Below are 21,989 nucleotides of genomic sequence, written 5' to 3'. Positions count from 1 at the left end.
AAAAACATTTTCTATAAATGACAATGAAACCAAACAATCACTTCGTCAACGGTTTGAATTCCAGCGAAATGCTAGTGGAGTCATTTGGCCAAGCATTTTCTTTCTTTTTTATGTTCAGAAGCCCCAAGATAAGATGAATCAGGGGATTTGCTGCCAGCACGACAATCCACGCATCTGATCAGGAACATACAACAAGTGTGAGAAAATTTCCAATGCACCACCGGATTGCCACACTGTCACAGGATTTTTGCTAGCAGCAGATCCCAGTTGGATATTTCCGATGTACGGCTATAGTGGCTTGTTGGGAGCAGTTTTTGGTTCTTAGTGGCTTGCTAAAATACAAGTAAAATACGTTCTTTTTTTTGGGTATTTGCAAGTAAAATACGTTTGGTTTGTCCTAATCATATCTTTATTGTGATAATACACAACAAAAATAATACATTTCTTTCTTTTCAATTGATAAACACATAAACATGCACTTCTGGTTGTCACATAAAGGTATCATTTATGGGGCCATATACAGCCAGAAGGCCACACAATATTTCCAATGTGTGGCTGTAATGGTTTGTTTGGTGGAGAATATACAAATGGCTTTTGGTTACGAAATCTAAGTTCAGTGATGTTTTATTTGCCTTTTGCACATGCGACCTATAGCTCATGTCACTACAAGAAAAACGGCCTAAGCTGGTGGTCTAAAAACCGCTGGCTACCGTTGCCTTAGACCAAGACTGCCGCCTTAACTGATTGGTTCAAGGTGGTTCAAAGTACCCTAGAGTAGTGGATTTGTTAGAACTACCAGCTCAGCCTTATATAGGCGTCGGTTTATGACTGCTGCCTTAGGCCTCATTACTAGCTATTGGTATTGATGGAGGGAGATTTGGCCCGATCCTTTGGCCATGTGACACGTGGAAGCAATCAAGAGTGACTTGGCAGAAGCGCCAGTTCGGCATGACAGCGGGCCCACAACCCGAACTCCGAGGAAATGAGTTCCGAGCTCCCCCAAAGGAGGAACCCACGACTCGAGCTCCCCAAGGAAGAACCCGAGCTCTCCCTTGGAGGTCCTGAGCCTTACAAGGAGCGCAAGGGGCAAAAACCTAAGCTGACCCACCCCGGGGCAATACGGGCCACACTTCTATCCGAACTCAAGACTTCACCTCGCACACCACTTCGGCTCCAAGTCGCCTGACTGAACAACCGTACCTGACACCCAGGAAGCCCGTACACGGAGGCGGCGCGCCTGACTGATTAGGGCTCCGACACATGACAGCCGCCCTCCAACAGCCACCTGCCACCGCCATCTCAGACGTGGCAGAGACGACCCTGACAAGGACAGTGGCGGTTATGACACCCGAACTGGCAACTGACAGAGGTCATGACACCCGAATTGACGTCTGGCAGGGATGATGACACCCGGACTGGCAACTGACAGAGGTTGACACCCGAACTGGCGTCTGGCAAGGATGATGACACCCGATCTGGCGGTAGTGATGATGCCCGATCTGGTAGAGGTATGGGAGTGAGTGTACAAGGTGATTATAAAAGGCCCCCATCTCCCAAAGAAGGAGGTATGTGATATTTTGTGATTTCTGGTCTTGAAGTCTCTCATTTTCCCTTGCCTTCTCTAGAGCACTGACTTGAGCTTCGGAGTGTTCCAACTGGGTTTCTCCTCGGAAATCTCCAATTTCTTCCCTGTTTCAGGCATCTTCGGCTCTGTCAAAGGCAAGGTGACCGGCAGCCAGGACCGACCGGATTGCGCATCATCAGGTATTGTTATTGGCTAAGCTGGTGGACATTAATCACCGCTTTATATATATATATATATTAAAATTGGTCCTCCCATGTCAGCATAACTCTCCTTTGAGAAAAGCTATTTATCTATTTTCTTCAATTTTTGTATTATTTTCTTTTGTTCTAAAAATATAAAACAATAATCATTGCTTATCTTGATTAGATAAATTATCTCTAATTCCTATTTATCTTCTAAATTATCTCTAATTCCTATTTATCTCCAAAATTATCTCTAATTTAGTAGAGAGTTTCTCTCCTAAATTATCTCTAATTCCTATTTATCCTCTCCCCTACTTTTTATCTATATCTATCTAAAGAAAGTTTGGATTAAAAAATTTATGAATTATTTAAATATTCTAACAAAATTATATAAAAACTTTAAAATATTTATTAAAAACACAAAAAAGATATAAAATATATCACAAAATTATGTACTAACAATTTATATTATGTTTTTTTGGATTATCAATTTAAATATTTTTCAAATATTCAGTAATTTGTAATAGCTTTAAATAAATAAAATTCAAATAACAAAAAAATTTAAATATTTTTTAAATTATTTAAATATTTATCATAGCCAGATTTTAAATAGTTAAAATAACAGAATTATGTAATAAATTTTAAAAATTTCTTTAAAGTAGAAAAATAATTATAACATAATATTGAAATTAATAATAATTTGATATATTACAAAATTAATATGAAATTATGTAATAATAGTATAAATTATGATTTTATGGATAATTAAATTCAATAAATAATTAATATTTTAAAATTTAAATATTTTACATACTATTTAAGTATTTAAATAACAAAATATTTAACATAACTAGATTTTAAATAGTTAAAATAAAGAAATTATGTAATAAATTAAAAAAATTCTGAAAAGTAGAAAAATAATTATAACATAATATTGAAATTAATAATAATTTAATATTTTACTTAATATTGTAAATAACTAATTTCACTTATATCAAGTAATAATTTGAGAAAATTCAAAAACATTAATATTTATTAATAATAAATTTAACTCTTAATCTGTATTTATTATATAATTATATATACTAAAATTAATATTGATTGTATTTCGGTAATTATTAATTGTTTTTTGTGATAAATGTATTTTCAATGATTATGTATAAATTTATTTTGTTTTGATTTAACAGAAAACTTTCAATAATTATTGGAGATTAAACTACTAATATTGAATTTTTAAATTTAATTTATTATACTTATTGTATTTATTGTATTTTTGTTATAACTTATTGATTAATTAATATTTATTAGAGGTTAAACTATTATTTGAGATTGTACTATTTATTGACTAAGTTAATATATTTTTAGTACTTATTGTATTTTTGTAATTTTTGTAATTATTGTATTTTTTCATTATCAATATATTTTCAATAATTGTGTTTTCGCTATAAATTTTTAATAATTATTGGAGATTAAACTATTGTTATTTATAAGAGATATGACTATTAATTTAGCTAAAATTATGAGTGTTCATAAGTTGGTTCTAACATGTCGTAGGCTATTTGGCCAACCAAATTGACCAGGTCAAGTTGGGGAGTTGGCCAGTTGAAGCAAACTGACCTTTTGTGAAAACTGGCCCACTCAAGTTATATCAGTTTGGGTTGGTTTTCACAGAGGGTCAGTTGGTGCAAAAGATATAAACTTAAAAACTAAATTTAATTTAAAAAATTGCAGTGCAATTGTAGAGGAGGTGTTAAACTAATACTATATGAATGTCTGTAATGAGTCCATAACTCATCGCACATCTGCAATGAGTTCATAACTCATCGCACATCTGCAATGAGTTCATAACTCATCACACATATGTGATAAATGCACGGCTAAAACATGTTGCGATTAACTTTGGACCTGTACAGATTTGCAATGAGTTTAAATCCATTGTAGAACCACGATGAGCTCCGGACCCGTGCGGACTTGCGATGAGTTTAAAGTCATCATATAATCGTGATGATTGTAGACTCACCGACCAACTCGGGTTGGTTGATCCATCGCACATCTGCAATGAGTTCATAACTCATCACACATATGTGATAAATGCACGGCTAAAACATGTTGCGATTAACTTTGGACCTGTACAGATTTGCAATGAGTTTAAATCCATTGTAGAACCACGATGAGCTCCGGACCCGTGCGGACTTGCGATGAGTTTAAAGTCATCATATAATCGTGATGATTGTAGACTCACCGACCAACTCGGGTTGGTTGATCGGATTGTTTATTAAAAAGTTCAAATATAAAACACTTATATACTCTTATGTATTCTATTGTTTAACTTTCGCTTAAAAAATCACGGGTCCCCATCACCATGCCTCTCCTTGCTCCGTTATTTCCACCCTGCATTCTCTTTAACTTTCTCTCTTCTCCCCTTTCCACTACTCCCATTAAGCCATATCACCCAACTACCTAAAAATATTCATATAATCTCTCTCCTAAGGTATCTCATTTAAACCAATAGGAAAGTATCATGTTGCCCCATCCCTAGTGAATTCCTAAAATGCATCCCCCCAATCTATATTCACTCTCCCTCATTTAAAATATTCATATTAATTAATAAATCGTTAAATACAGTTAATATTTAATCACACCCATATTCAATGAGTATTAAATAGTGTTATTACCAAAAGTTAATAAATACGGTTAGTAAATTACCAAAAATTAATAAATACTGTTATAAATTAACTCATTAACAACATTTATAGAAATTGAAAACTCTTTAACTAATTTCTATAAAATTGAGAATTATATTTAACAATTATCAAAAAGTATAAAATTTTAGTTATTGTTATTATTATAATTAATAACCAAATACAAATGGGGGAACAAAATATTATAATGTTAGAAAATGAAATTATTAATTAATTTATATTGAAAAATAAAAGATAAATTAGTGTAGTTTTGTTAGTAAACTACCAAATAAAGAAATATTAAAAAAATTTTCAATAAATCCCCATAGTTAGGCAAATGTAATAAAATTTAAAAAAAAAAACTACATTTTTGTAAAATAAGATTTATGAAATTAAAAGATATAAAGTATTTGAATGTTTATTTAAAATGCATTAAATAATTATTGAAAATTATTAAAATATTCTAGATATTTTAGGAAAATTTATTACATTTGATAGATTTTGGAAAACCATTGAAAAATTATGTAATTTTCATTGAAAATTATTAAAGATAAATGACTATGGGAAATGGAAAACTATAATTTGAACAAATAATTACACAAATTATTAAGATAAATTAGTATAATATTGGAAAAATAAATTATTTGTTAGTTTATATTAGAAATTATAAAATAAATTAGTATAATTCTGTAAGTAAACGATTTAAAAAGAAAATAAATTATTTAATAAAAATTTAAATAAATTTGAATAAATTTTCAAAATTACACAAGTACGATAAATTTTCCAAATTTTTCATAAAATTCCATTTTTCAATATTAAAGACAATAGTGTACTTTTAGAAATTTACCATGTGGTTGATACTCAATATATCCTTTTGATATTAAAGACAATAGTGTACTTTTAGAAATTTACCATGTGGTTGATACTCAATATATCCTTTTGATATTAAAGACAATAGTGTACTTTTAGAAATTTACCATGTGGTTGATACTCAATATATCCTTTTGGTCATCTCTATCTTCAAATTAAATATTAGGTTGACGGGGACAGTGTTTTCAAAACTTGATCAAACTAGAAAGTTAGACCAAAAAATTGGGAACTGGACACAGTTTCACCTCAAAACCGCTTTTTGTCCAAAAACCATTTATTTGGTTTGCGAACTGATGACATGGGTGGTTAAACCGTCAACCTGGACAATAGTTTTTTACCTCTTTTTGTTTTTCTAATTTTTTATTTTTTTTTGTCAGAGTGGGTCATCCATTTGACCCTAGAACGATTCTCTATCTGGTCTAATTTTAAAAAACTTGGACGGGGAGTGGGTGCCTTGCCTTAAGCTTGGCTAGGTGTGCTGCACGGCCTGATCCTTGGACCAACCCGACCCACAGCACGGTACGGGCTCATGCGGGCTCGACCCGTGGGCCGTGACGAACCGACCCCCTAAATTATCCTAGAGGAGGGAGGCATGGCTTGGGACGCCTCGTGGGCCAATACGACACAACTCGCACATTGTGCGGGCCACATGCAGGTCATGTCATGCCGATCCAGCACGACCCAATTTACACCTATATTTGAACTTGCCCAATACTGGGAATAGGATAGGCAAATTCGAGGATTCTCCATCCTTGATGAAGAGTGGGGTGTCTTGCCCTTGAACTTGCTCGACATTGAGGAGTTGTTACATTGCTTTGAACTTGTGTGTCACTAGGGTCGGAGCAGGAATGGGGTAGAGTGTCTTGACAATGGGGCAGAGGAAGGGATGGGGTGCCTTGCCCTGAACCCACCCTCTTGTCATTCCTATATAGTTGTTAATTATTAGTGGAGTTAATAAAAATTGTTAGCTTTTATAATTATTTTTATTTATTTTAAATATAATCAAATTTTCATTTAAAAATAATAAAAAGAACAAAACTTATTAAAATTACTACAATTTTTAATAAAACTAAATTTATTAAAAAGTATTTGTTCATATTCAATTAACAATAATTATTTTTTATAAATCAACATTAAATGAAAAATAAAATTATTAAATCTTTTAGATTTTATCGTGCATTGCACGGGTCCCTGCTAGTATATATATATATATATATTTTCGTGTGTGTTAAAAGAAGAAAGTTTAGGAATTTTCTCATTTTTTTATTTTTTATTCCATGCCATTTTTTAAACAACCAATGAGATGCTCTCCTTCCCCATAAAAATTACCTAAAATCTCCCTCTCTCTCTCACTCTTCCACACACATTCCGAGAAACCTAAATAATCTCCTCTCCTAAAATTTCTCATAAACTACCTCCCCCACTATCCCCTACTTTCTCCTAACTTATTTCTAATTCCTATTTATCTCCTAAATTTAGGACTTTGGATCTCTTGCCCACGCCTACCCACAATACACCACCCCCGTGAATTGGGAACATCTCCCCCTGCATAATACTATGCAGAGGATGAGATGTTTTCCATGTGTGGCTGCGATAAACGTGGGCAGGGTTCTCGTGGGTAAGAGATCCAAGCTCTAAATTTAGAGAGTTTCTCTCCTAGGTTATCTCTAATTCTTACTTATCCATTCCCCCACTTTTTATCTACATCTATCTAAAGAAAGTTTGAATTAAAAAAAATAATAATTATTTAAATATTCTAACAAAATTATATAATAACTTTAAAATATTTATTAAATAGACAAAAATGAAAAATTTAACATAACTAGATTTTAAATAGTTAAAATAACAAAATTATTTAAGAAACTAAAAAACAATTGTAACATATATTCAAATTAATAATAATTTAATATTTTACAAAATTAATAAAGACATTATGTACTAATAGCATGGATCATAATTTTATGGATTATTAAATTCAATAGATAATTAATATTTTAAAATTTAAATAATGATACTATTTAAATAACTAAATAGTGTTGTAAATAACTAATTTCAATTATATCAATTAATAATTTAAAATAACTTTCAAAAAAATAATATTTATTAATAATAATTTTAAAATCTTAATCTATATTTATCATATATTTATATATATACTAAATTAATATTTAATGTATTTAGTAATATTTATTTTTTTTGTGATAAATATGTTTTTAATAATTATGTATAAATCTATTTTTGTTTTGTTATTTAGCAGAAAATTTTTAATTATTATTGGAGACTAAACTACTATTATTTAGCTTTTAAAATTTAATGTATTGTACTTATTGTATTTTTGTTATAATTTGTTGATTAATATTTGTTAGAGATTAAACTATTCTTTGATATTACACCATTTATTTACTAATTTAATATATTTTGTAGTTTTTATTTTATTTTTATAATTATTATATTTTTTAGTTATTTATTATATTTTTATTATCAATATATTTTCAATAATTGTGTATTTTCGCTAAAATTTCAATAATTATCGGAGACTAAACTATTGCGATTTAGAGATTAGACTATTAATTTAGCTGCAATTAGGAGTGTTCACGGGTTGGTTCGGTTTGGTTGTAGGTTGTTTGGCCAACCAAATCGACTTGGTCAAGTTTGGGAGTTAGTAACCCAAAACTAATTGACCATTAGTGAAAATCGGTCAACTTGCATTGTATCGGTTTGGGCCGATTTTTGGTTTAATCAGTCAGTTTCGAAAGATTTAAACTTAAAAAATTAAGTTTAAATTTTAAAAATTTATTATAGAATTATTAAAAAATAAATTTATGATATAAAATATTTTAGACTAAGAAATATTGGAAACTTTCCACTTTTCTGTATTAGAAATATATTTAAAATATAAAATATTAATATATAACTATGGTCAAGTCGTTCGGTACAAATGGCGAAAGTGAAACTAATCCAACCTGATTGAGTTGGGAAATTGTTGAATCAAAACCAACCAGAAATACTAGAAATCAGGTTGGTCAGTTTCATCAATTTGATAAACAACCTTAGATGAAATTAATTAATTAATAATAATAATAATTTATTATTATTATTATTATTATTATTATTATTATTATTATTATTATTATTATTATTATTATTATTATTATTATTATTATTGTTGTTGTTGTTGTTGTTGTTGTTGTTGTTGTTGTTGTTGTTGTTGTTGTTGTTGTTGTTGTTGTATTGCAGAAAAATATTAAAAATAGTATATAAAATATAAATAATTATTAATTATTTAAAATGGTAAAAATACAAAACATTTATATACATTTATGTGTTTCTATTGTTTGGCTTTCGCTTTAACAAATCTCATGCATCGCATCGGTGCCCGCTAGTTTGTATTTAAAAGACGTGATTAAGTTTGCCATTGAAGTAGCTGGTAATAACAAAAGCTTTGAATTGCAGCAGAAGAGCAAGTAGGGCTGATCTTCTTGAGCCTTTCGGAATATCAGCATGTACCTCGAAATCCATTATTCGGTTCTTGCTCGCATATTCTTTTTGTTGTCTTTTATCTTTGCCAAATTGTTCATTAATCTAAGGCCATGTTTGGGAGTGCTTAAAAATAAGTGCTTATTTAGGCCATTAAGCACTTATTGGTATTTGGGAAATAAGCCCAAAATAAGTGCTTATTTAAAAACTAAGGGCTTATTTTTTAAGCCTAAATTTCCAAGTTTTTTTTAAGTGCTTATACAATAAGCACTTATTCAATTTTCTTCTTCCAAAATTATTTATAGATGAATTTTAAAATACCACTTATAAAATTATCCCTAGTTGAATTTTATAAAAGTACTTTTATGAAAGCACTTTTACAAAATTACTTTTATGAAAGCATTTTTAAGAAAGTAATTTTATGAAAGCACTTTTGTAAAGATACATTCATAAAAGTGTTTTTATAAAAGTTCTTTCAAAGGGTATATTTTGAAATTTTGAAAGAAATAAAGGACACAATAGTCACAAATCTTATTTAAGTGCTTATTAGAGAAAAATGCTATCAAATGCCCAATATAAAGTAAAGGATAAATTACAAAGACCCCCTCGTACTATGGGGTATGTGACAAAGACCCTCTTGTACTATGACCGTGGGATAAAGACCCCATTCTGTTAGCCTTTCGCCCAAAAAGGTCATTGCAATAATTTTTACTCACGATACACCAACAACCGGTGATAATCCCCTCTACCTCAGATTCCTTCACATTTCTCTCCCCCCCCCCCCCCCCCGGGACCTCTCTTTCTTCCCCTTCCCCTTAACACCCCCATCGCTTGTTGTCATCGAGGGCACCAACTAGTGATGTACGAGGGGGTAAAGTACTATGGCGTCAATGAAAGTGCATGAACCCGCGGGGCTGTACAGGTGGGGGGTAAAGTAGCAATAACAACTAACTACCAAAGTGCATGAACCCATGTGTGTTCATCCTCCCCTTTATATACCCCCACCCCTCCCTTATTATTCCCCGGTGCTCTCAGGGCTTCAGAGCTAAAGGCAGAGAGTAGTGAGAGAGAGTGTGTGTATGTGTGGGTGACACATTGAGAGAAGAACAAAATGATTTCCTCATCTTCTCTTATGATCATCTCCAAATGCATTGTGTTCCTAGAACATGAATCCTCGCTTGGATTACTCAAGCTTTCCGTCTCTGATCTCCATATGCTCTCCTGCCATTATATACAGAAGGGCCTTTTTTACACTCATCCTCCTCTTCCCATTGATTCTCTTCTCTCTCTTCTTAAACGCGACCTTTCCAAGACTGATATATTTTCCTGCCCTCGTTGGGCGTCTCACAATTGACGATGATGGTTACGTTTACATTGCCTGCATTGATGCTGGCATCGACTTTCTCCATGCCAACGCTGCTCACCTCCCCATTCGTGACATTCTCTCTCCCGTCCACGTTCTGGACTCCATCAAGGAGTTCTTCACCTTTGACCGCACCATCAGCTACGACGGCCATTTCAAGCCCATAGCCACCATCCATGTGACTGAGCTCGCCGACGAAATCTTCATTGGGTGCATTGTCAACCACGAAGTGGCTGGCAGTATGTCCTTCTGAAACTTCTTCAACGCCTTTGCTGAGGTATGCAGGGGTGTCAACAAACTCACGAGGCCACCAGATTTTCGCCGCAATTTTGTCAATGGTTCTCTTGCGGTGCTGCGATTCCCTGAGGGCAGTCCCCAGGTGATGTTCTCAGCCGATGCCCCTCTAAGGCTGAAATGCAGAGATAACAAAAGATTAACAGTCGAGGTTGAGATTTTGGCACTGCAACCCTATTACATCCATGAACCCGACTAACTATTTTACACCCCTATACATCACCTGCCAATGCCCTCTTCAGCATGGCGCTTGACGATGACAACAAAATGACAATAAGGGTGTTAGGGGCGTTGCCGCCACTTCTACACCTACTCTGGCTTAAGAGTGAGCGGGCTCGACAAGACTCAACACTAGCTTTGTATCACCTCTCACTCGTTTAGAGCAAGTGCATCAAACTTGTGAAAATGGGTTGAATCCCGATGATGTTAAGGGGAAGGGGAAGAAGAGAGATCGGGGGGAGAGAGAGGAGAGAGAGGGAGAGAGAGAGAATTTTGAAGGAATCTGAGGTAGAGGGGATTATTGTTGTTGCTATTAGTGTATCGTGAGGCCAGGAAAGATGAATAGTGTTTTTATTGTCTGAATAGTTATCACAAGGACAGTATGCGTATGTATTTTGTATATATTTGTATTTATTATAAGAATTCCATTACGCAGTAACTTATATTTCTCTGTCTGTCTCTCTCTTTTCTTTTCTTTTCAGGCTTGGATGCAGCCGTAAAGAAGTCTGTATATTGTCGGTTCTCCTGAAATACTTTTTATTTTATTTATTGGATTACTGGTCATAAGCTTTGATTGTCCAAGATGATTAGACCAAATTAAGGTTAAAAATTTCGATATGTATCGGCTATATCATATCTATGGCTTTTTAATACATTCTTACAGTGTATATTTCGGGGCAGATTATAATTTAGGAAGTAAAAGAGCCTTAAACCGATCCTTCTGAATCAGATTAAAAAAGTAAAGAAAAATAGAAAAGCAAACTTCAATACAGGCCAATACATCAATTATATGAAAATTTTTAACCTTGAACGAGATGTCCAAACAGGTATCAGACTTTTGAAGTGCATTACCAGCAAGGGCTTGGACATGTCACATGTGCACCTTAATCATATGTGCCAAAAGCAAAAGTGTAGGAATTCAAATGGAATTCTAAAATAAAAAATAAAAAATAAAAAGAATACCATCTTCCATCTTCTTCAGGATGCATGTATCTTGCATAATGAACTTCCCTTTTCTTAATTTTTTTTGGTAAAAAGAGTAATAACTTCAAGTTGGTAGACATACTGAAATGGGCAATTCAAAGGATAATATAAACAATTCTATACATCTAATCATCTATCCCGAATGTTGTCACGACCTATAAAAGACTGGGAGGGACCACCTGTTGTTTGTTATTAGGCTACTAAGCCCACAATTCGCCAAGACAACCACTGTAACAGTGGGATAGGCCTAGATTTGCTAGGATTGGTGCTTAACTGGAATTCACATAGCATATTTCCGCGGGAGATGTTCCCAATATACGGCGGAAATGTGCTGTGGGGGCATTGTGGGGCGGAACGTTGTAGGGCGGAGATGTGGTCTCGCTTAACTGAGCAGGCCTTGGCCTAATTCTTCCCAACCCGACCATTTTCAACCTAAGAACAAGTGAGAATTTTAATCATAAGATTAAAGGCAATAAATGTATTCAGTAATCGGGTGTTCTCTTGGACCCGATTACAAATGGGTCTTAAAATCCTAGGAACTGAGTTGGGATCCAATATTAATGCTCCATGCTCGGATCCAGTTTTGTAGAACCTCATTACTACTTTACTAGTGCGTCTGACTCTCGCTTTTATCATTGACATTAAGAATCCGCTGTCCGTAGTAAAAACTTGGTTGGAGTCTGTGGGTTCTCATTTTTCAATGAATGGTGGAGATGGGCCCACGGCGTGCATTATTTGCTCATGACAGCTGGCAAGTTATGGGCCAAACCCAGATAAAAGTCCAAAATCATTCATAATTGATCAGACATCCATCGAATTCACCGATCCGAGATCGACAGGTACTATCTCGATTCCTAAAGTTCCTAAAATACCCATCAATGGCCACGTGTAAGCACACTTACGGTGGATGCTCACTGCAAAAGCAAAAGAATGATTTATACCCACCAATAAAAAACAAAAGCAGACGTATAGGCGACAGCAGTGAACAGAAAAAGGATACTCTAAATTCTAATATTGATAAAGGATAGGTGCGTCCTGCACCTCTGGCGCAGTATAATACCTTTAAGGCTTTAATAAATAAATAAATCATCTGTATCAACATGGAAAAGCGTGACGTCAGTTTCCACTTCGAGTTGGTTATTTCTTGTCCGTGGGTTACGTTTAGCCTTTACGCTCTGCTCTGCTCTCCGTCTGTTGAGCTTCGACCTTCGAGGGATGAGGAATCCATTAAAAACGGATAATATTATAAAAATAAGCAGCATATCCATATGATTCATTCGTCGTTCATTCAGTACTAAAGCTGTTGCGTGTGATGGCGTCTTAAGTTGCGTTTCATAACCATGCGATCGATTGATTGATCCATCTTTGCTGCGGTTGCTCAGCTCTGCTTCTTATTTCTCATTTACGACTTCTGCGGTTCTTCAGGTAAGGTATGAATCTTAAAGTTTCTATTACCTTTCATTTTCAGCGTCTAATAGAACCATTGTACTCTGTTATGATCATCTCTTGCCGTCTTTCATCCTTTTCTCCCCCTTTTTTTTTTTTTATAACCATTTTGAAACAAATCTTTTAAACCCTATTCTATCGTTTTGTAGAATTTCATTTCTTTGACTCGAGATTGGACAAAGTGTTGGATTCCAAGCCTCTGTTCCAAACTCAAGCTGAACCATTCTGTCCCCAAGGCCCCAAGGGTTTCTTTTAAATTCACAACTATAATTTATCAGCAAAAAAGTGAGAGTTCAATGTGCTAAGACAGCACATAGTCTTATACTTTATGTGCCTTTTTCTTTTTTCTCTTATGCTGCTCGAGGTTACAGAGTAATCAATGTTTCATGCCAGATATTCCATGTCTGATGGTGCCTGGATTCTGGACCCTTTCTCCCTGAATGAACCATCGCCCCAAGCTTTACCACTTATTAATTGAAAATTTTCAAATCAAGAAGATTGTCTAGGAGTGACTTAATATGATTTAAGCAGCGGTTTGAAATTTTGATAAAAAACCATAGAAAAAGAAAAGAATGGGTAAATCAGCTGGTCTTGGTACTTAGTTGAAATAAAATTTGCATTACCAAAGAATATATGGGTCGCCAAATGATTCACTGGTTTTCTCTGAAGAAATGTCGGGCAGAAATTTCTGTTTGAGGCATAGAAATCTCTTATATTGCTTCTACAAGCTATATATACTTTCATATTAAATTGGCCTTTGCTTTAATTGAACCTATTTATTAAGAATGTTTAAGGACTGGACTGCTAATTTGTTTACCAAGCATTATTGTGGGCATTCTGCATTATTGGCTGTGAGCAAAAGGAAGTCCCTCTAACTGCACTTAGTCCGAGTTCCAGTAAAACACAATAATAGAGAATTTGACTAGAAGGAAATGTAGTGCTAACCAATCAAGTGGTTAGGCATGAAACATGAGGTTGGGTTTAGCAGTCTTAGCAAAGTTTACAATGAATTGTCTGACGCGGAAACAAGACATAATCTATGGTTTGTGATTTAGGTAACCTGGAATCTGTTTTGCTGCTTTTCCTTTGCCTTTATCAAGGATTTGCATCCATATATGCTTTCAGACAAGCATGGATATCTCATTTGGGAGTCAAGTTCATTGTTGATCTTCTATGCTGATACTATATATATATATATTTAACCTATGCTTTTATTTTTAGTTTTTCTATTAGTAGAATTCTAGTCCAACAATGGTTTCTGGGTCATGCTAGTTCCCTTGTTTTGTGTGAAAGATGTCAATCATGATAATGATCATCATCCAAGCCTTATCCCAACTATATGGAGTCGGCTGCATGAATCCTGTTTTGCCATTCTTTTCTGTTTAATAATACCACATCCATTTTTAAATTATGAGCACTTGAATCATTTCTTACTACTTCAACCCATTTCCTTTTTTGGTCTAATTCTAGCCCTTCTATCCCCTTCAACATGCAATGAATCATTTCTTAACATGTGCTGGCAATGGTCTTCTATGCAAGTGACCTATTTGAGCCACTACATTCTCAAATTTTCAAATTTTATCACCTATTTGAGCCACTACCGACTTCATTAGAATGACTTCATTTTTTATATTATCCTTTATATTTTAACCACTCATCCATCTCAGCATATGCATTTCTGCTACAGTCATTTTTTGGGCATGTTTCCTGATTGCCCAATACTCTGCTCCATACAGCATAGCTCACCTTGCATCTTCAGAAATCTTCAAGAAACTCAAAATATTTTCAAAGAAAATATTGGCTTGTAAGCACATATAATAACAAAGGATTAAAAGTGCTGGATCTTGTCTTTGAATTCACAGGCATGTGGAATTTTGGGAGGAGAGGTATCCACTACATGCAAAAACTGAATGCTGCAAACATCCCTTCTGCTTTATTAGAGAAGGGTCAGAATCGTGTTATAGATGCTTCACTCACTCTAATTCGTGAGAGAGCAAAACTTAAGGTATGCTTTCATTTAAACTATGTTCTACTACGGTGTACACAGAAATCTACTTACGTGTCTTATGTAATTATCATTCAAGGCCAATTTATGTTAATCGGTAATAGGGTTATTCTTTGTCCAATTTGCAAGGAAGCCTTTGCCAGTCAAATATGAGCTATACCAAGAAATAGGATAACTTCTTTCTAGTTCCCTGTGCTACAGCTGTTGCTACCTGCCTACCCCAAAAGTTGAGTGTTTTATTGAGTTACCACAAGCTGTTTAGGGAAATGGTTAAGTGACAACAATGCTTTCAAAGGTGGAGGTGTGAGGTGAGCTGGTAAGATGGTAGGATCTTTAAAGGAATGAGGCACAAGCCTTGAAACTTAAGAGTCAATATGGGATCTCATCTTTCTAAGAAAAGTTTAAATAAAATGATAAATAAGTGTATATAACTTATTCAACTTATCATATCTCATATGCTGGTTTCATCTGAGCACAAATGGTAAGTAGAATTAAGAAGGAAAAGCTGAGATAAGAAGGGAGAGGAGCCTTACATATTTCAACGACGCTTCTAAATTTCATCTATCATAATATAACCTTACGACCTATGTTTCAATAATTTTTTTTTTTCCTCAGGGAGAGCTGGTGCGGGCTTTAGGAGGTGCTGTGGCATCAGCATCACTCCTAGGAGTTCCATTGGGACATAACTCATCTTTCCTTCAGGGTCCGGCATTTGCTCCTCCACGGATCAGGGAAGCTATCTGGTGTGGCAGCACGAACTCTACAACTGAAGAAGGTAAAACATTGATTTACTCATGTACCATATGAGAGAAGCCATGAATCTAGCATATTTACTAGAGTGGTAGTAAAAGCGGAAAAAGAAGCTGGGACTAAAATGCATTTGAAAGATGAGAAGTGAGTGACCGGGTGATGGACATGCACTGAATCAGAATCATTTGGTGGTTCTATTTGTAACCTAATTCATTCTACCCTTTCGTGCATTCCATTTTACTTTTTTTTTTTTAATTGAAAAAGATCAAAGCTTCAATTGTTACTCCCTCTTCTCGGGAGGCAAATTGCAAAAGTTTCTTTGTTTTTTTATTTCTTTGCATCCATATAAAAATCTTGTTATTTTTTCTTGTTTCTTTTTATTTTTACCTATTTATCAACTTCAACTTTATTTGTCACCATTTTACCATTCCTTAATCATTCTATTTTGTTGTTTGTCTCCTTTTTTTAGTCCATATGAAAATTTGCTTTATTTGATACTGTGATAAGAATGGTTAATGATTATTGGATCCAGATCCTTATATAGAAAAATTTGCTTTTAGTAAGGGTACCCCTCCCAAGACCCCAGACAGCTGGGATCAGCATTGGGTAGTGGCCTTTAGAATTATCTCCTTTACTGATAAAATATGAGGGGCATTTATCCAGTGTTGGTCCCTTCTATCCAGGGTCTTGGGAAGGGTGAATCGGATACAGACCTAATCTTTGGAATTTTTTTGCACAAAGTGGCTGCTCTCAGACTCAAACCTGCATTCTCATGCACAGTCAGTCTGATATTTTATCATTGCACCAAGCGATGGCCCCTTTGTTTACTAGTTAAACAACAACAACAACGTACATCATCTCATGCATATATTTCGCTCTTCTGTTTTCTAATGAAGTTACTCCAAAAAAAATCCATGAGACACTGTCCGAAGTGGTTAGAATGTTGCAGCAACCAAACAAATCCACATGACCTACTACATCTATAGTTTAACTATTAAAAAATGATGTCTCTTCCTATTGTTCTGCATGTTGCATATTTTTTATATTGTCAGTTTTTTAAAATAATATGACACTTGGGACATTGCAGGGAAAGAATTAAATGATCCACGGGTGCTAACTGACGTTGGGGATGTTCCTGTCCAAGAGATTCGTGATTGTGGTGTAGATGATGATAGATTAATGAATATTATAAGTGATTCTGTGAAGCTGGTGATGGAAGAAGTAAGCTTGCTTGTACTGTGAACTCTTCTTCAAGAATGCCTATGGATATTTCTGCTGTTAGAAATTCGAAAAAGTTAAACATTTTACAGAACATTCTGTAATTGGACCTTCATTTTTAACCTTCTACATATTTAAACTGTTTGTGTCTGTGTTCTTGGTTGCACAACTCCTTTCTTTTTATTTTTTTTTTCTTTTGAGGTTTTCTCTCTCTTTTAAATTATGGAATTTGAAATATATTTTGACAAGTGAAGTCTAAGTAACATATGTCTGGTGTTTGTGTTAGAAAGGTCATGCATTGTGGTGGAAAAGTAGTTTTTTTATTAGCATTTTTACATAGCTTTTCTGTTTTATTTTATTTGGTCACTTTTAGTATCAAACTATTTATTGTATGTCCTTCAATGCTTATATACACTTCTTGTCCATCGTCATTTTTCTTTTTTGGAAAGTGAATCTTACTAATATGAATTTAATCTCTTCTAGTAAGGACTTGTGTGAATAAAGTCCATGAGGAACCAATCTTTTTTAGTGTAAATTACAAATACCTTACCAATAATTATTTGATTATTACAGATATCCCCCCTTTGTCAAATAGCATGTTGTCACATGATATATTCGAACATTATGATGACATTATTCACCCTTTTTATTAACTTTAACAATCAAAATGATCATATCGGTAGCATGAGGAAATAACCAAAACATAATGAGATGCTCCAACAAAGGAGGAAAAATTGGAAGTTGTGTCTCATGTTTTCATCTTTAAACAAGAAAAGTGACAAGTTCATCAACCGTTTATCATTTTTAGTTTATATGAAATTGACATTTGGAACCATCCCAGCCACTCTTTGGTTCTAATGGCAATCTATCTGTTGGTAGTGACTAAAATATGAAGTAATTGCAATGTTTTTACTTGTTAAGGGTGTTGTATTTTCTAGAGGTATTATGAACCATGAGAATGGGGAATGCTGAATGACCAAAATGTCCAGTCTTTATTTTCATGTTTTTGGTGGTTGTTTGGTATGCTGGACTGTACCACATATCTACATTGACATTATTAAATGGATAAATAAGATTGCATATTAGATAATTTTTTGACAATTTAATCATGCTTTTCTGATGTTATAACTCTCTCTCTCTCTCTCTCTCTCTCTCTCTATCTCATTTCTTTGATAGTAAACGAAATTTTATTACAAAAACAAAAAAAGGAGCACAAGCACAACTGAACTAAATCCTTGACATGTTTCAACACTTATTCAGGATCCACTACGCCCACTAGTTCTAGGTGGGGACCACTCAATATCTTTTCCTGTTGTAAGAGCTGTATCAGAAAAGCTTGGTGGGCCTGTTGATATTCTTCATTTAGATGCTCATCCTGATATTTATCATGCCTTTGAAGGAAACAAGTATTCACATGCTTCTCCTTTTGCCCGGATAATGGAGGGTGGTTATGCTCGACGGCTTCTACAAGTATTGTTATACTTTGTTAAATGTAGATTTTATAAATACCGTTTCTTTCTGAGGATTTTAGTAGTGTTTGACAATATACATGGCTATTGAACATATTGATTTGCGACAACCATTTCCATGCAGCCCTACCATCTTTTATATATGCCTTTAGATTACATGTTTGTTCTCACTTTTGGATGTATTGAGATTTAATTCAATGATATAAAATCTAGTCTGTTTGCTAGGGCTGTGTTCAATTGAATTGAGAATAGTTAGTTTCATAGGGATCTTCTGTGGACAAATGCACAAAATGCCCCAACAACATTGAATCTTGTGTCTTCTCTGTTTGCACTCTTTTCTTTTGTATTTCTTGATTTCTTGTACAAGAAACACCCCTTTGTCTTGAATTTGCCTGTTTGGCCTGATTCACTGTCATTGGAAAGGTTATTCAATTACCTGTTCAATGATCAAAAACATGATTCGGTTATTATTTGAGCATAGATATGTGGATTTGTTTAGAATTTGGCTAAGCAGTCCCTCTAAAAGACCTAGGTTTTGATGATTATGGAGTAATTCTACATCATCCTCCAGTTTCATCATGATTGATGAATTTGCTACTGCACCAATATGGGAACAAAATCAATGAGTACTATATACTGTTTGAGGATTCATTCTGCAAAGCATATAAACTAAAATCAGGGAATGCAGAATAAAAGAATGTTAAGTTGATAGTGAAGGACCCAAACAGTATATGTCTGTAAGTGACCATTGTGTTCAATTAGTTGTTACAATGAAGGGAGGAGTGCAACTTTTTCTACATGAACTAATCTCATTCCCTCTTGACTGATATGGCCGGACCAAAACCTCCCTTCACTTGTTCCAATGTTGGTTATTGTCAACACTTGATTAAACATGACATAAAAGTTCTGCTGAAATCCCAATAGGAGGTAATCCAGGTCCTTCGGATATAGGGGGAGTATTCAGAGATGGAGAGGACAGAATTTTTGCAATGTTTTCGGGGAGAATAGGAGGGGGACTCATTGAGTGTGGAGGATATGGCTTTGCTTCAAGCGGTAAGATATGCAAGACAACCGGGGCTACATCAAATTGAGATAGAAGGGGATTCCAAATTGTTAATCGACTAGATGCATTCAAGCAGATTAGGAGCATGGATATATAGACAGCCCATAAGGCTCAACATAACAAGGGTGATTGGAGAAAACTTCAAGTGGACAAGAAGATCAGCTAATGGACTAGCTGATACCTTAGCCAAACAAGGGACTGTGAGGGAGAGTTTGTTCTGGCCTTCTGGGCAGTGTTGTAAAAAGATGACTTTGGGTTCAACTCCCCAATATAGGGGTTGACAGTTGTATACTAATTTTATATTAACGAAGTTACCATTTCCAATCCAAAAAAAAAAAAAACCGTAAAGTGCCCTTATTCAAATTTGACTTTAAATCAAAAAGACCAAAATGCCCATTGTGACTTTATTTTTACATGTAAGGTGATGTTTGGCATCAATGCTGATTCTTCCTTATTGATTGTTCAAAAATCGGTGAATTTTGTTATTTAGTATCATTTCTGCCATGTAAGCCGATTTTTTGAGAAATTGGCTTTGAGCCTGTTTGGTACTGATTCTCAAGGGCCGATTATTTTTGCATTGGAGTTATTATTCAATGCCACATTGGGTGCCATGTCATCTTAAAAAAAAAAACAGATTTCAAGAATCGATTTTTGGCTGATTTTCTGAAAATCACCAAAATCGGGCGACCAAGTAGAAATTTCAGCACTGATTCCTCTAATGCTGACATGACTCCGACATGACAGTGATTTTCAGGAAATCGGCATTGATGGCAAACATCCCATAAATGTTTAACTGAAAAATCTACCTTCTCAAGTCAAAAGAAAATGAAAGTGTATTGCATGTACATCACCAAATACTCCTCCCAAAATCAATCCTGTTAGTGACATCATCTAATAATTTGCCCTTTGAAATTTTGTAAAAGTCGACGTCAAAGTTTGGATTATATCTTACCCTTTAATTGATCACATCAAAATTCAGGTGACCCACCTACAGGTAGGGCATTTTTGGTATCAGATTCAACCATCCAAAACCCTACAAGGACATTTTTTATATTTCTCCTGTTCTGTTAAAGTTAACAGCAGAATCATTTAATATGGGATGTTTAAGGATTAGGACGAAACTGGGGAGGTGTTAGTATTTATAATTATGGCAAACTTTTGAGGATTTTTTTTTCTCCCTTTTTTATCTTTCTCATGTCAATGTCATCTTTTTCCGATTTGATCTTCTAATTGTCTAATGCTTCCTTTTCATCTCTATTTCACAGTAGAATTATATAATATTATAATTCTTTATGGACTTCTGTCTGGTCATCCTCGAAACTGAAACTGAAATTAAAATTGTATAATATTTTAATTTCTATTTTTGGCTCTCATATAGGTTAAGGCTTTGCACTAATTTGTACTAATGCACTTTATTTTGATGGGATTTTAGGTTGGTATTAGGTCAATAACAAGAGAAGGGCGTGAACAAGGGAAAAAATTTGGCGTGGAGCAATATGAAATGCGAAACTTTTCAAGAGATCGCCATGTTTTGGAGAATCTGGTCTCTCTCTCTCTTCTCTCTCTCACACACACGCACTCGCACGCGCACATGGTATTGCTATGGATTGGTCATAGTTCAGTCTGTTATTGTTGACCTTAAACTTAACTCAAATCGCACATGCAATTAGAAGAGAAAAAAAAAAATTAATTCAGACACCAATAGATGTTTAACACAATGCTGCGACCATGGTCACATGCCACCCCAATGAAAAACCAGCATTTGAAAGAAAATAATGGTATGCTGAATTACTCATATATGTTTTGGAATATTTTGGACAGAAACTTGGGGAGGGTGTGAAGGGGGTATATATTTCATTGGATGTGGACTGCCTTGATCCTGCGTTTGCTCCTGGGGTGTCGCACATTGAGCCAGGAGGTCTTTCTTTCCGTGATGTGCTGAACATCATCCACAATCTCCAAGCTGATATTGTTGCTGCAGACGTTGTGGAGTTCAACCCACAGCGTGACACTGTTGATGGAATGACTGCAATGGTTGCTGCAAAGCTGGTAAGAGAACTGACTGCAAAGATATCAAAATGACTGGAGCCTTTCACTACGCCTTGACTGTATCAGGCATTTCTACTTTTTGCTGCACTTTTTTTTTCCTGGTGCAACTGCGAAGTTCAATTAGTGCCTCCATCAGATTCAGATTAGACATTTCTCCACGGGTTTTAGAAGCTGAACTTATAGCGTTGGGTTGGTGTCTAGTCTGGTATGAAAGCCTTTTTTTGTCATGGTGATTTCTTCGTAATAATAATATGTAACAGTACTGGTATTTGTAGATTTTGGCTTAACAAGGCCTTAAAGAAAAATGAGAGAAGGGGTATTTTGGTTGTGTACT

The 21,989-nt window shown here is 34.5% G+C and overlaps 1 protein-coding gene across 2 annotated transcripts; it reads left to right on the top strand.

Annotated features, from left to right (window-relative positions):
• Positions 1-12,743: 12,743 nt before the first annotated feature.
• On the top strand, positions 12,744-21,989 carry LOC148880297 (arginase 1, mitochondrial). 2 transcript variants are annotated; one of them, XM_088962165.1, is made up of 7 exons: positions 12,744-13,085; positions 14,964-15,106; positions 15,722-15,881; positions 16,944-17,077; positions 18,335-18,544; positions 21,039-21,149; positions 21,428-21,989. In XM_088962165.1, exons 2-7 carry the CDS (start codon positions 14,966-14,968, stop codon positions 21,686-21,688), a joined length of 1,017 nt encoding a protein of 338 aa, XP_088818291.1. In that variant the 5' UTR covers positions 12,744-13,085; positions 14,964-14,965; the 3' UTR covers positions 21,689-21,989. The 2 variants fall into 2 exon arrangements, with proteins under 2 accessions (XP_088818291.1, XP_088818292.1); XM_088962166.1 differs by having other exon boundaries at positions 12,757-13,080.

This window comes from Nelumbo lutea, chromosome 1 (genome assembly GCF_056320005.1).
Source record: "Nelumbo lutea isolate HS-2025 chromosome 1, American lotus-T2T, whole genome shotgun sequence".
Taxonomy (NCBI): Eukaryota; Viridiplantae; Streptophyta; class Magnoliopsida; order Proteales; family Nelumbonaceae; genus Nelumbo; species Nelumbo lutea.
The sequence above is the reverse complement of the archived record's forward strand: the minus strand, read 5'-3'. Positions and strand labels throughout refer to the sequence as shown.

Coding starts and splice junctions, on each gene's coding strand:
- LOC148880297 (XM_088962165.1), top strand. CDS start 14,966: ATGTGGAATTTTGGGAGGAGAGGTATCCACTACATGCAAAAACTGAAT. Junction 17,078..18,334: donor TGAAGCTGGTGATGGAAGAA/GTAAGCTTGCTT, acceptor ACACTTATTCAG/GATCCACTACGCCCACTAGT. Junction 18,545..21,038: donor ATGCTCGACGGCTTCTACAA/GTATTGTTATAC, acceptor ATGGGATTTTAG/GTTGGTATTAGGTCAATAAC.